Genomic DNA, 13,086 nt, shown 5'->3' on the forward strand with positions numbered 1-13,086 from the left:
AACGGGGCAGGGGGACGTTGACGTCATTCTTTATAACTGCGCAGCGTCGGACCGGAAGGAAGTGGGTGTTAGCTGACTGACGTTAGCAAGCTACAGTTATAAAGTCTGTTGCGGGTTCTATGGTAAATATACTTCTGTTTTATAAAAATCAGATTACAAACCGGTTGATAACGTTATGTAGAGATGTTCAAACAGCCAGTATCATAATATGTGTATGTTTTGACAGATTTGGGATAATATTGATAACTTTAGTTGATGCTAACTAGTTAGCTAGCTCATTAGCAGTGCTAGCTAAAATCAAATTACTACTTAGCGTTACTAGATTTAGGGATGCGGTTCAGTGTTTTACGGTACACAGAGGGGGGGGGGGGGGGGGGGGGGGGAGCCGTGAACAGTCGTTCAACCGTAATAACGCTATTTGCGTTTTGATAAAGAATACCAGCCGCATAGTAAAAGTCAATAGACTGTTACGTTAATGCTCTCTTTGAATTTTCTCTTTACTTTTCCAGCTTTTTCGTAGCTTTATCGTGGCAGCATGAACATGAATACAAACAAAAAGACAAATGTCTCTTAAAAGTATGAAAAACACCAGGACATATAGCTACAGTTGTTTTGTTTATTAACGACATATTGCGAATACACGTCTATAATTCTTTGAAGGAAAAACACGTTTTATTATAGCTTTTTCGTGCGTAACATATTTCCAGTAATCCCATTATATTAATAAAAGTATTGCCCCAGCCTTGATGACATTTATTTGCTATCAACAAAGTATTTCAGAGTCCATCGTTGGCAATAAAACTCCAGTCACAAATTGTTACATTTATTGGAATCATTTTGCAGATTAGAAAAACTATCTACATTAATATAGACCTGTGTTAAGAGTCTGTTTCCACTCAGTGCCCTGAACCGAGCTAATCCAGTGACACACCAGCCCTGATTCAGGTGTCACTATATTTTATCTTTGTCTTTCCCAGGAAGAGATGTCAGGAGAGAGCGTGGTGAGCTCGGCAGTGCCAGCAGCTACAACCCGGACTACATCCTTCAAGGGATCCAGCCCCAGCTCTAAATATGTGAAATTGAATGTGGGTGGGGCACTGTACTACACTACAATGCAGACACTAACCAAACAGGACACGATGCTCAAAGCCATGTTCAGTGGCAGGATGGAGGTCCTCACAGACAGTGAAGGTGAGCTGTTGGGGGAAGTGTTTAAATTATATGCAGGGCTTATGTCAGCCCTGCTCTGGCCACGATATTTTACTAACTAATGTTTCACCATTTTATATCCAAAGGATGGATTTTGATCGATCGCTGTGGGAAACATTTCGGGACAATCCTGAACTACCTTAGAGACGGGGCAGTGCCACTCCCAGACAGCCGACGGGAAACTGAGGAACTGCTCGCTGAGGCCAAGTATTATCTTGTCCAAGGCCTCGCTGATGAGTGCACAGCTGCCCTGCAGGTACATTCACCACATAGGGCTGTCAGCTAGGCAGGGCAACATATTCAGACTTCAGAATTTGTGTAAAATGAACCCCACAGAACAATTACTAAGTCCTATTTTCTGAAATTCCTATCGTTCCACCTAAAATTTACAGTTTTTATTTAAGTGTTTATTAAATATGTTTTAACGGTTTAAATCCAGTGAACTGCACTGTATATTAACACAGTATATAATAATATATATAAGATCAATGTATCTGTTTATTTTGATATGAAACATTTATCTATGGTTAAGAAAAATCCAATGAATCAAAATATCGGTGAAACTTATTATTGTTGTATTTATTTTTCTACTATTATGAGGAACATAGAATCTGTATGAAAATAGTTTTAAACCAATCTGCATAGAAAGTCTAAAAATCATAGAGGGTGAGTTGCATATCCTTCATCTTTTCTTGTTACTCTGTTCCACCAGGTGGCCTCGTTTCTCCCATTATATTCTGAATGTTCCAGTTTAGCAGGTGGAATTTGTGTAATGGAAAAAATAAAAACATTATTTTCTCTTACAGAACAAAGAAAGTTATGAACCCCTTTGTAAAGTGCCTCTGATGACATCATCTAAGGAGGAGCAGAAGCTTATTGCAACCTCAAATAAGGTAGGTTATACACAACGTGCGGAATTTCTCATGTTCAATATCAAGAGAAGTTGTAATTAAAAAATTAGTAATTATTCTTTGAAAACACAAACGTCTGTGTCTTTGCAGCCGACTGTCAAACTGCTGTATAACCGAAGCAACAACAAATATTCATATACCAAGTGAGTTATTTTCATCTGATATCAGGATGTCTAATTAAGAAAAAACATAAAGTGGGGAAATCATAGAAGTTCTTAAAATAAATGACCGTCCTGTAACACTTTTTCTTGTTTTCCTGCCAGCAATTCCGATGACAACATGCTGAAAAATATTGAGCTGTTTGACAAGCTGTCACTGCGGTTCAACGGTCGAGTTCTCTTCATCAAAGATGTGATCGGGGATGAGATCTGTTGTTGGTCGTTTTACGGCCAGGGGCGTAAGATTGCTGAAGTGTGCTGCACCTCCATTGTTTATGCCACAGAAAAGAAGCAGACAAAGGTAAACATGTTTGTTATATGACCAACCAGAAGAGTTCTTTGGTCTTTTGTAAATGTAGAGCTACAGTATGTTGTTTAAATATCTCTAATCTGTTGTGTAACACTCTACTACTCTGCTAGGTGGAGTTCCCCGAGGCACGAATCTACGAGGAGACCCTCAACATCCTCCTGTACGAGTCCCATGACGGGAGGGGTCCGGACAATGCCCTGCTGGAGGCCACAGGGGGCGCTGCAGGACGTTCTCATCATCTGGATGAGGACGAGGAGCGAGACCGAATTGAGCGAGTTCGTAGGATTCATATCAAACGACCCGATGACCGCACACACCACCACCAGTGACCTTTCTCCTTCGACCCGCCAGCCCGTGTCTCTGACCCTGGACAGTGTTTGCACCACGCTTGTGCCTTACATCACCCAGCGCCTTTCTGTCTCACTCCCACTCTTATTTCACCAGCTGTTTCTCCAGGAGACTACGATGAGATGCGTGTCAACAACTACAACAGTGTGTAGTGGTGACGTGATTTTTGTGTTTGTTTGTGTGTGTGTGTGTCATCTTCGTTGTGTGGTCTGACAGGCTGTAGTGTTTTGTTCTCTGTTTGTTGGTCATGATAACTTCTATCACTGTTTTCTGCTCGTGTGCAGGAACCCCTAGACCTGAGTGTTTGCATTCAAAACTGCAGGTGACCACAGCTTTACCTGATCGTGTGAAAACAAAGAATAGAAAGAGTATTGTTGGTATACATCAGTTATTTGAGGTCTTTACTACATTACAACTAGGAGAAGAAGAATGATATCATGTTAGCAGCTAAAGATTAATGTACATAATGTTTGCCTCTCCTGACGGGTCATCAGTGGATCAACCAGATGTTGTACACAATGGGGCCACATGGGGGCACTACTTTACTCTTAGAATATGTTACCATGGCTATTTGTGTAGCCTGGGGATTATAGCAAGTACATTTTTTTTTTTTTTAACTGTATTCATTTTTGATAGTTAAGATATCACAGGTGACAACATTTCACTGTAGTGCTTCTGCCATATTTAGTTTTAACATGTATGCATTTTCCCTTCACTCCCATAAATGCTCATTATTATTTACAGTGGAGGGAACTTGAGCTGTGACCTGGGGTGTTACATGTACTGGGCTGATTGAATGATGGATGCTGAGGTTGAGGTGAACGACTGTAACAGGAGATCTCCCGAGCAGGAAGGGAATCCTGTCTACAAGCTTCTAACAGGGAGAGAAATTAGACCTGTCCTTCATCCCCGCATTCATCGGAGAATGTTTGCACACGATAGCTTTTAGTTTAAATATGTCTAACAATCACAGTACTTGCAGGTCTGTTGTACAGAAGTGAACATATATGTATGTTTTATATTTATACATACTTTATCACAAATAAATTTCTACAAATCTTTTTTTTCTGTTTTTAATCTGCTTATTCCCATCGTCAGTGGAAATACAAAAGTACAACACATATGGCTTCATTTTGAGGATCAGAATTACATTCTTTCAAGCATTTTATGAGTTTAGTACATTAAAGTAGTTTTGTTTGATCTACAGTCCAGGCCCCAAATTATATTAAAACTTAATGGTTTATATTCTTTTGTGGAAAAGGTCAATTCATCATCGACTAATAATACAGATGAGAATCGTGTTGCTGTACAACAAAGCAAGCTCATCCAGGGTTTCTAAAGTGCTTCTGGTCCGGTGTGTTTCCTTTAGACACGTTGATCTCCCCTCAGGGGTCTCCTGATGAAATATGCAGGGGCTTCTTGTGTGTCGTCTCAACCCCACACATGTTACCGTGTCCTAGCCCGAGTGGAAACCTGCGGTGGCAAACAGCTTGATTCATGTTGTATCCTTTAGTCTGAGCAGTGCATCATATATCATATGTATATATCATATATCATCATAACAGCAGTCATCTCACCACCATGAGGTGTCCGTTCTTGGCCTTGTATACCATGGGCTCCTGTCCGGTGCTGAAGTCCACCGCGCTCTCTTTACCTGCCTGGATTTCAATCTTGACGCTGAGAGTCGATGCACAAGAGTTTTAGATTGAAGCACATATCAAATCCAACCTGTTTGATTCTTTCTTAAACACAGACTCACCTGCCCTGAACCACTTTGATTGCATTCTGTTTGTTAGCAATGACACCGAGTTTGGTCAAACACTCAAACAAGGTGTCGCACTGCATCACAAGATCCCCCTGAAACAATCACAAAATAATACACAATCAGACAAATGGAACCAATATACAAAATGTAATGTTCTATTGGATTTAAGAAACTTCTACCTGAACATCTTCTGAGTAAATGAGCTGTATGACTCAACAATTTACTCCGCTTTTTATGCTTCCTTTCAATAATTTTCAGTAGAGTAAAGCTGCTTTAACACTAAAGAAAGTGCTCTCTTGATCTCTGTTAGTTTGTACTCGAGTCAGAATATCAATTTTCACTTGTTCCACTATATTAGTTCTTTCCCATTTCCACATAATAAAACGTTCCCAGTGCTATATTAATGGCCCAAGTAAAACAAAAATGGCAAGCCCAAATATCTCCATATGTATTACATGTATCCACATACCTTCTGTTTAGGGTCCTCACATGTTATGTGGAATACGACGATGCTGTCCGTCAAGTTACTGACCGAAATACCTGCAATGAGTAGATTACAGAAACTTCAAGCCCGATATGAAAACATCCCTAACGGTGAAATGTGTAATTTCACATTGCCCTTACCTTTGAGAGACGTGTACAGAACTCTCTGTTTGATCTTGGCTTCCTCTATCACATAAGCAGCTGTCTGGGTGAGGATGAGCTGTCGTGGCCTTGGTTTGAACCCGTTCCTATCATATTTAACCACCGGGACACTGTACTGTACAGAAACGCAGAACACAACACAGTGAGTTGGGTTTGATGTGAGGCTGTATTTCCTCTGGGTGCATAAAGACATTTCATTACCTTGATGTGCTCATTGCGAATCATCTGGAGAACCCTCATGTTAATGTCTTGTTCACCTAAAGATATCAAATGATGTAAAAAATGATCAACAGGAAAAGGGCGTAGCGTGAATGTATCTGCTACTTACTGATTCTAGTGTCCACAAAAGGTTGAGCGACACTCTGTGGATAACTCTCCTTTTTGCCCTTGAAGATGGAGCTGGTTAGAAGCTTCAGTTGAAACTGAAGGGACAAAAAGTACAAAGTTGATCACTGCAACAAGATAATATGAAGATGTAGTCTTAGATAATGTGTTTACATGTATGTTACCTGGGCTTTTTTCTGGGGAGTGATTCCTCTCACATACCTCCGCACCATGAGACGGTAGTGAAGCTTACGCAGCATCTCTGATGCCTGACGAGAACAAAAACATGCACAGAGTCAAAATAAAAGCTAAGCTTGAATGTAATCGGTTTCACAACAAAGCTGATTAATGGGTGGACCTCTGTCAACACGGCTGGTGGAGTTTGCCAGGTGGTTTTATCCAAAACCGTCTTTGGCAGGTTGCCTTTGAGCCTGTTCAAGTAGTTTTGCCTCACAAAGGCCAGGTACTCCGAGTTATCTGTGTTCTTTGCTTGTCCTCTGGTCATGTAACCTCTGATGAATCTAAAAGCGATTGTAAAATATTGTATCAGTGAATATTTGACATTAAGATTGAGAGGAGCTGTGTAATGATGTTTCATCTTCTTTCTTACTTCTTGATGACTTTTACAGCCCAGGCTCTCTTCTCTCTCTCCTTCCTAGCCTGCACTCCTCTCCAGCACGTTTCAATCTTAGTGGCTGAAATAAAATGAAATATAAGAGAGACTGAATAAGTTCCCTTTACTCACATAACACAACATCATGCATTGTAGCATTTACCGGCTTCTTTCTGTTTTTTGAACTCTCCCTTTGCTTTGTATCCTTTGTATTTGGCCTGGAGCCTCGTCGCTGCAAATTCAGAGCATAATATTAGATCACTGTGCACAACTAGTGATGACTGACACTTAATCGCACCAGATTTGCACTCACCCAGTTCGTGTTTGCATTTCTCAAATGCATCCTCTGTGGCATAAAGTGTCCTCGGATGACGGATGAATATTTTGGTTCTGAAACAAAGGAAAACTAAATGTTTTTGGTTACTCATAGGATGGGTTCTCTCTGTTGTATTTAGTCAGTGCTGTCCTCACCGTCCCATTTTGTACTCATCTGGCAGGTAGCCCAGATGTTGAACCAGCACTTCCACTCCATCAGCAGGCAGTCCTCTCCAGTGAGGCCAGGTGGCTGGGCATAGGGGTTTATATCTGGAAGATGCAGCATACAACCCACTCAAATATGCACTGGAGAGTAACTACTTAAACGGAGGGTTTTGATTTAGAAGTCAAGCTCTGTGGTCCTTCATACCTTTTTAAGAAGACCTCATATTTGCGCCTGTACGCAAAACCAGCTCTCCTGACTCTGAGGTGCTCCATCAGGCCCAGGTACTTCACCTGGTGTCTGACCAGAGCTTCATCAAATTGACCTGTGTTTGTGCGAGAGAGACTTTGAATCAAACATGTCCACCCTGTTAACAAAATAGTTTCACGTATGTTCTACTAAGTACCTGGCTGCTTGGACTCATTGGATTTTAGACAGCGTATGTACCAGGCCTCTTTAGCCATGAGGATCTCTGTCAGCTTCAGCAGGCTGCTCTTAAACTGGGTCGCCACCTACAGACACAACACGAGGGTCATAATCCCCAACAGTTCATCTGTCACATACAGATGGCTAAATGATGACACAGTCTCACTGCCATGGACAGAGAAAGAAATGACTTGTCTTTGTCTCAGTGATCACTCTATTTAGACCAGTGGTTCTCAACATGGGGATTGTGACCCACAAGGGGGTCGTAAAATAATTTCTGGCGGTTCCAGATGGTTGAGGAAGAAAAAAAAATAAAAATGTATTTTGGAAAATAAATTTCATCCCCAGTGCCATCTGGTAGAATAGATATCCGCTCACCTAAATCTATGCAGAGAACACTTATCACCAGTACCATCAAAATCCACAGTGCCTGGAGCACATTGGACAAAGCCTCAGTGCAATCTGTTAAAACCATAACAAACTGTACTCAAAAACAAAGCATTATTTATTTTGTCGTAACCAGTGTCGTAACCACCAACCTGAATGTTCTGGGGTGTCGTGACTCAATAAGGTTGAGAACCACTGATCTAGAGCACTTACTGATTAATTTCTTCTCATTTGTAAACAACATTGTGCATGTTTTTTCTCTTTAGAAAACTCACTCCATAAAAATGTCAAACTGTGTACCACACACGTACAGTATGTCCTGTCTGGACTACAGTCCTTCCTTTGGTACATTATGTGTTATTTTTGTAGATAGTAAATTGTTAACGGGATAATGGGTGCTAGCTTGAATCATGTGATCTACTAGTTGTAGGTGGAGATCATTTTTTGGTTTGTATGTATATATCTTTTTGGTCGAAATGTCAATCTTTTGGATGCTTGCGAATTACACTGTGACTTGTAACTCAGTACTGCTGATAATATGTGACATCCGCTTCATCAGTGATACAGCCGAGAAGATGTGGAGGGTCAAACATGGACTCACTGTTTCTGGTCTTCGCCTGCTGTCTGACTCCATTGTGGAGAAGCACTCTCTCACTATGGCATTTTTAGACTGACAAATCAGCTATGAGAAGTGGAGATACAACACATAGATTAAAACACACCAATTCAACATATCATGTGATACTCAAACATTGTTTGCCAACAGCTCTTGTGTGATTTACAGCAGCAGAAACTAAAGTTAAAAAGATTTGTAGAGTTTTCGACACTTGTCAGATGTGACACATTTGTTTAATTTCTGCTATGACATGTCAATATATGTGTTGTGATATGAATATGATTCATATGATGACAATAAAGAAATAGTGTGCACTATGCTAGCAGGGCTATCAAGAAAATGTATTGTAAAAAAAGTTTGGGAACTTTAGCGTAAAAGTTTTACACTACTGAGAATAACCACAGTACTAATTAAGTTCCCATGCATATTACCACTCCTTGCCTCAAATAATACAAAATACAAATTAACAGACTTACATCTTTTATGTTTTTGTATAATAGATCGTTGTTTTTGTCCAGGAAACCTAAAATGTCAACAAAAAAAAAAGCTGTTAGCCAGATGAAAAAGAAGGTTGAGATGTTTGAGTAACAGGGCTTGACATTGTGGTTTCTTTTACCCACAACGCAGTAGGTGACCTCCCCGGCATAATGCAAGAGACGGAAATCTCCCCTCTCCAGAGTCTTACGTGTCATTTTGTCAGCCAGTTTGTGCCTGCAGTCAAAGAGGTGGAGAGAGATAGAGGGGTGAAGAGCGAGAGGCTTTACAGACCGATCCTAATCCTCCATCTCTCTTCGCTGTCGGCTCACTCACGAGAGACCAGTCAGCAGAACGTTTTATGACCGGAGTTACACTTCAGTGTTGAGAGGAAGCTTTGAATTACACAGTATCATTTAGAGTGAGTAAATATATAATTAAAACAAATGTTTTATAACCAAATGTGCAACACTTGTCATGTAAACCTTTTAAAATATCCTGCAGGTGTGTGTGCCATGTTGAGGTTAGTTTTCAACTCACGTGACAAAGTGAGGATGATTTGACATCTTATCTTCCAGTCTCTCCAGGAAGGTGAGATCTGTGGCATCTCCTGGCCTGAGACACTCCTCATCCTGCAAGATTATCATCATCACACGATAATACGTCAGCTTCAGTGTTTGTTCAATAAACTCTTCTCTCCCAGTGAATACACACCAGTATAGATATGATCCCTCTGTGTTTCTCCTCCACCAGGTCACAGATGATCTTGTTGTTGAAGAATTGAACCGACTCCCACTGGAGGGGAGACACATTAAAACAGATCATGAATGGAAATCTATTCAACACCAGTCAGTGTAAACACACTCTATCTATCATAGTCGTTGGTTCATTATACCTCCCAGGTTTACCTCAATATCTTCCGCTTGATATTCTTCCTGCTCAGCCTTGAGCGTCAACTGGATGAAAAGCTGCTGCAGCTTCTCGTTGCAGTAGTTTATACAGAACTGCTCAAAACTGAGGAAATAGGTCATGACAAACAGGCCAAGCTCAGTAAGAATCATCGTCACACAACCAATCATACACGTGCAGTTTCCCATGAAAATTTCATATGCTACATAGCAGCCTTCATCGGGGTATCAAACATAATCAAATCAGTGCCACGATGTTAAAATAGGAACGATTTCTGCCCACCTGTTCACATAGAAAACCTCAAATCCATATATGTCCAAAAGCCCTATTACATTCTTCCTTGAAGGGTCCTGGCAAACAAAAGCATAAAGTCAGTTAATACTCATCCTCACTGTCTGGGACTTGTCATTTGTCACACGCTCTTCTCCTCCCCACCTTGTTCTCCATGGACTCGTTGATCCTGTTGACCAGCCAGGTGAAGGTCTGTCCATAGATGGCTTTGGCCAAGGCATCTCTGGCATAGATGGCATGATCGACTGTGAAAGGGCTGAGGACCTTTACAGTGAGACAAAATCATGGCTAAATTCTAAACACTAAAGGGGAAGTTGAAATAGAAACTAAAGCACATTTTAACACGCGTGCACCTGCTCTGTTTTGGCTTCAATCTTCCTGTATGTGAGTCCCTCTTGGAGACTGTGAGCATCAACTCCTAGTAGCTACAGGGGAACATGACATTGAGTTCATACTTTGACTGTTTGTAATAATCCTGGGTATCAAAAGGCATTTCATTTCTATTTTCTTACATTTGAGACCCAACGCAGCTCCGCATTGTTGTTGTTCAGGAGGGCTCGACCTTTACTGTCCGAGTCAAACTGAACATTTCCCAAGTGGAGAACACTCGCGACGGTCCCAAACAAGTGCTGCACAGAATGAAAAATGTGTAAATCAATGCCAAACTAGAAGGGAAGAGTGAGTGAGTAAATCAGCATCCAACTTACATTAGTGTTAATCTCATCAATGTTGATGATTTGAAGTGCATTTTTGACCGTTTTCCAGTCATTTCTGTCATTAATGGAAGACACAATGGCACACTCTCCCTGTCAGAAACAGCAAACACAGCAGCACATTGTCAATGCGTTGTCTATTTTATCTATTTGATCAAAACAGGGTCACTGAGTTAAACATACTTGGGTTAGATAGTTATAATGCTGGCTGTCTCTCTCCAGGCCCAGCTGGTGCAGTAGGTCCTCCTCTCCTCCCTCCACTAGCTGGTAGAAGATGTGGAAGTTTCTCTCCCCGTGATTCTGATGTACGACTCTCGACTTCTCCAGCAGGTAGTTCAGGATATGGCCTCCGACAGCATCCCCCTATGGGCATCGTGATCCTAAAGACAGCAGCTCTACAACTTGCAGAGAAAACATAGCCTATGGTCCACTGGACAGATTTTAAAAATCCTCTTGGGATAAAATATCTTCTTGTTAAACGCTATTTTTCAGTATTATTAAAGGAATGTTAACTTTCTTCTCTAATCTAAAATGTTTTTGGATGAAAAAATGTATCCAAAAATAAAACAAAGGCCAATATATTTCAGCTTGTGTCCTTCGAGTGTATGTTGCTGTAGTATAAACCTATACAGACTTTTTGAGAGTAATGCTTATTTTTTTTAAAAGGGAACTATACTTATACGACTTCTCAGAAACCACATTTTTTTCCTTCTTAATTAAAATGTACTAATGTAAATGTATATACTGAAAGCACTTCTGTGAATATGTCCCTTGATTCTTACCTGGCTGTCAAACTGAATGTCCATATACTTCCCAAATCGACTTGAGTTGTCATTTTTCAATGTTTTGGCATTGCCGAAAGCCTGTGGGGGAACACCACACCATACAGAATAATAACTGTGAGCACAACCTGCTGTCTGGTATGTCATTACAATGATATATCACAAGTTACCACCAGACCTCCAGGACAGGGTTGGACATGAGCATTTTGTCCCTGACGGTGTTGAGCAGAGTGGTGCTCGGACAGCTGACAGCGTAATACTGCAAAATCTTCTTGGAGGCCTCTGTCTTCCCCGCTCCACTCTCTCCAGAGATGAGGATGAAGTGATTGTTAAACTCTGTCAGCATGGTGTGGTATGCGTTGTCTGCCAAAGCATAGCTGTAATGATGCAGACCAATCTGAATATTTCACATACAAACCCTAAGAAAACTTACCACACACACATGCACAAATATGTATAGTTTTCATACTCACATGTGTGGTGGAAGCTCGAAAAAGTTGACCCCCATGTAGAGATCCATCAGTTTGTTATTGTAGATGTCCAGTTCTTTGTAGGGATTCACAGACACTAGCAATGTGCCAATGTAGGTCTAATAGAATTAAAATGTTCATTTTAATTGTTGCGATGCACACACATTTAGCGGACAGCAGGATTTTAACGTCCTTTCCGACACTCACATAGATGAGATCTTTGCTGAAGCGTTTTTTGAGGTTGCTGAGGAAGGCCGCCTCAGTGGTTTCATCCAAAAGCACAAAATCCTGGATTCCAACCCGATCCCTGGCAGTCAGGGCGCCCTCCATGTCCAGCTGACCCTGTGCAACAAGTTGTATCAACCATAAGGCAGCAAGATGCACAACCTAATAGCAGTGGGAATATGCCTGGTGGTTAGCGTCATAAACTGAGGATTTCTCTATTTAACATTTTATACATTCAACACTTCACAGTACTTAATTAACAACTTAGTCTCTTTATTCGTTAAATTAACTCTAAACTTTAGAGGACACAAACTCTGCCAAGTAACCATAACAAGTGTGACACATTTTACATGCATAACAATGATATTCAAGATTCTCAGCCATTTATCTTGACAAACGCAACTGAATGCGTGTTTGTATAAATGTCTCCATGGGGGACAACGAAGCTGAAAAACACCACCAAAAAAAAGCACAAACATGGTCCCTGTAGGTTCTATTGAAATAGGAGGTCTAGAGGTCCTATGTGTCTTTGAAGCAAAGCTCTGTGATTGTGCAGACGAACAGACAGAAGCTAATGATCGCTACACAGCACACAGGGACCTTGGCTGGCAGCCCGCCGTTCACTAGAGCCGACACACCAACCAAACACAGCACACTGTGCAAATGGACTCGGGGAGCCCAAAACAGCGGCACATTTAAGAGGCATAGTGGGAAAAATTCCACCAATCTGTTTTGCATTCTCAGCACCAACACTTAGACCAAAGGTTTTCACAGCTTTTGTTGGTTTTGTATTTTTCTCTCTCTCTCTTCTTTGGACGCAGAAGTCCTTTGATTCTCAACTCTCTCTGTAAAAACATTAAAAAAGATAATCCATTGGATCTAATTGACACAAAGCCCTCCGCCCCCTCTCCTCCCCCTGCCTCTATCCTCCGCCTATGGCCCTCATTTCTTCTGAGAAAGGCCAAGTGTTTTTGTCCTGTAAATACCACGGAGCAGAGACAAAAAAGACGTCTTTAAAATGCAGTCTACAAT

At 41.1% G+C, this 13,086-nt stretch overlaps 2 protein-coding genes across 2 annotated transcripts; one reads left to right on the forward strand and one right to left on the reverse strand.

Annotated features, from left to right (window-relative positions):
* Positions 1 to 47: 47 nt before the first annotated feature.
* kctd10 (potassium channel tetramerization domain containing 10) lies at positions 48 to 3,998 on the forward strand. Its single transcript, XM_076098919.1, has 7 exons — positions 48 to 122; positions 978 to 1,191; positions 1,296 to 1,465; positions 2,016 to 2,102; positions 2,211 to 2,263; positions 2,384 to 2,579; positions 2,699 to 3,998. Exons 1-7 carry the CDS (start codon positions 120 to 122, stop codon positions 2,915 to 2,917), a joined length of 942 nt encoding a protein of 313 aa, XP_075955034.1. The 5' UTR covers positions 48 to 119; the 3' UTR covers positions 2,918 to 3,998.
* On the reverse strand, positions 3,372 to 12,196 carry myo1ha (myosin IHa). The gene is given in 32 exon segments (XM_076098918.1): positions 3,372 to 4,409; positions 4,514 to 4,613; positions 4,696 to 4,793; positions 5,171 to 5,241; positions 5,326 to 5,461; positions 5,548 to 5,603; positions 5,675 to 5,768; positions 5,856 to 5,939; positions 6,029 to 6,191; positions 6,281 to 6,365; positions 6,447 to 6,515; positions 6,597 to 6,673; positions 6,755 to 6,868; positions 6,969 to 7,086; positions 7,168 to 7,273; positions 8,176 to 8,256; positions 8,667 to 8,713; positions 8,807 to 8,901; positions 9,205 to 9,296; positions 9,379 to 9,459; positions 9,573 to 9,678; positions 9,856 to 9,923; positions 10,009 to 10,128; positions 10,218 to 10,289; positions 10,377 to 10,493; positions 10,572 to 10,670; positions 10,761 to 10,940; positions 11,360 to 11,440; positions 11,538 to 11,736; positions 11,833 to 11,948; positions 12,037 to 12,175; positions 12,177 to 12,196. Coding segments are annotated over 32 exon segments (3,111 nt in total). The 3' UTR covers positions 3,372 to 4,382.
* Positions 12,197 to 13,086: the final 890 nt, after the last annotated feature.

Source organism: Anarhichas minor, unplaced genomic scaffold (genome assembly GCF_050575085.1).
Source record: "Anarhichas minor isolate MPS153535 unplaced genomic scaffold, ASM5057508v1 ptg000025l, whole genome shotgun sequence".
NCBI classification, from domain to species: Eukaryota; Metazoa; Chordata; class Actinopteri; order Perciformes; family Anarhichadidae; genus Anarhichas; species Anarhichas minor.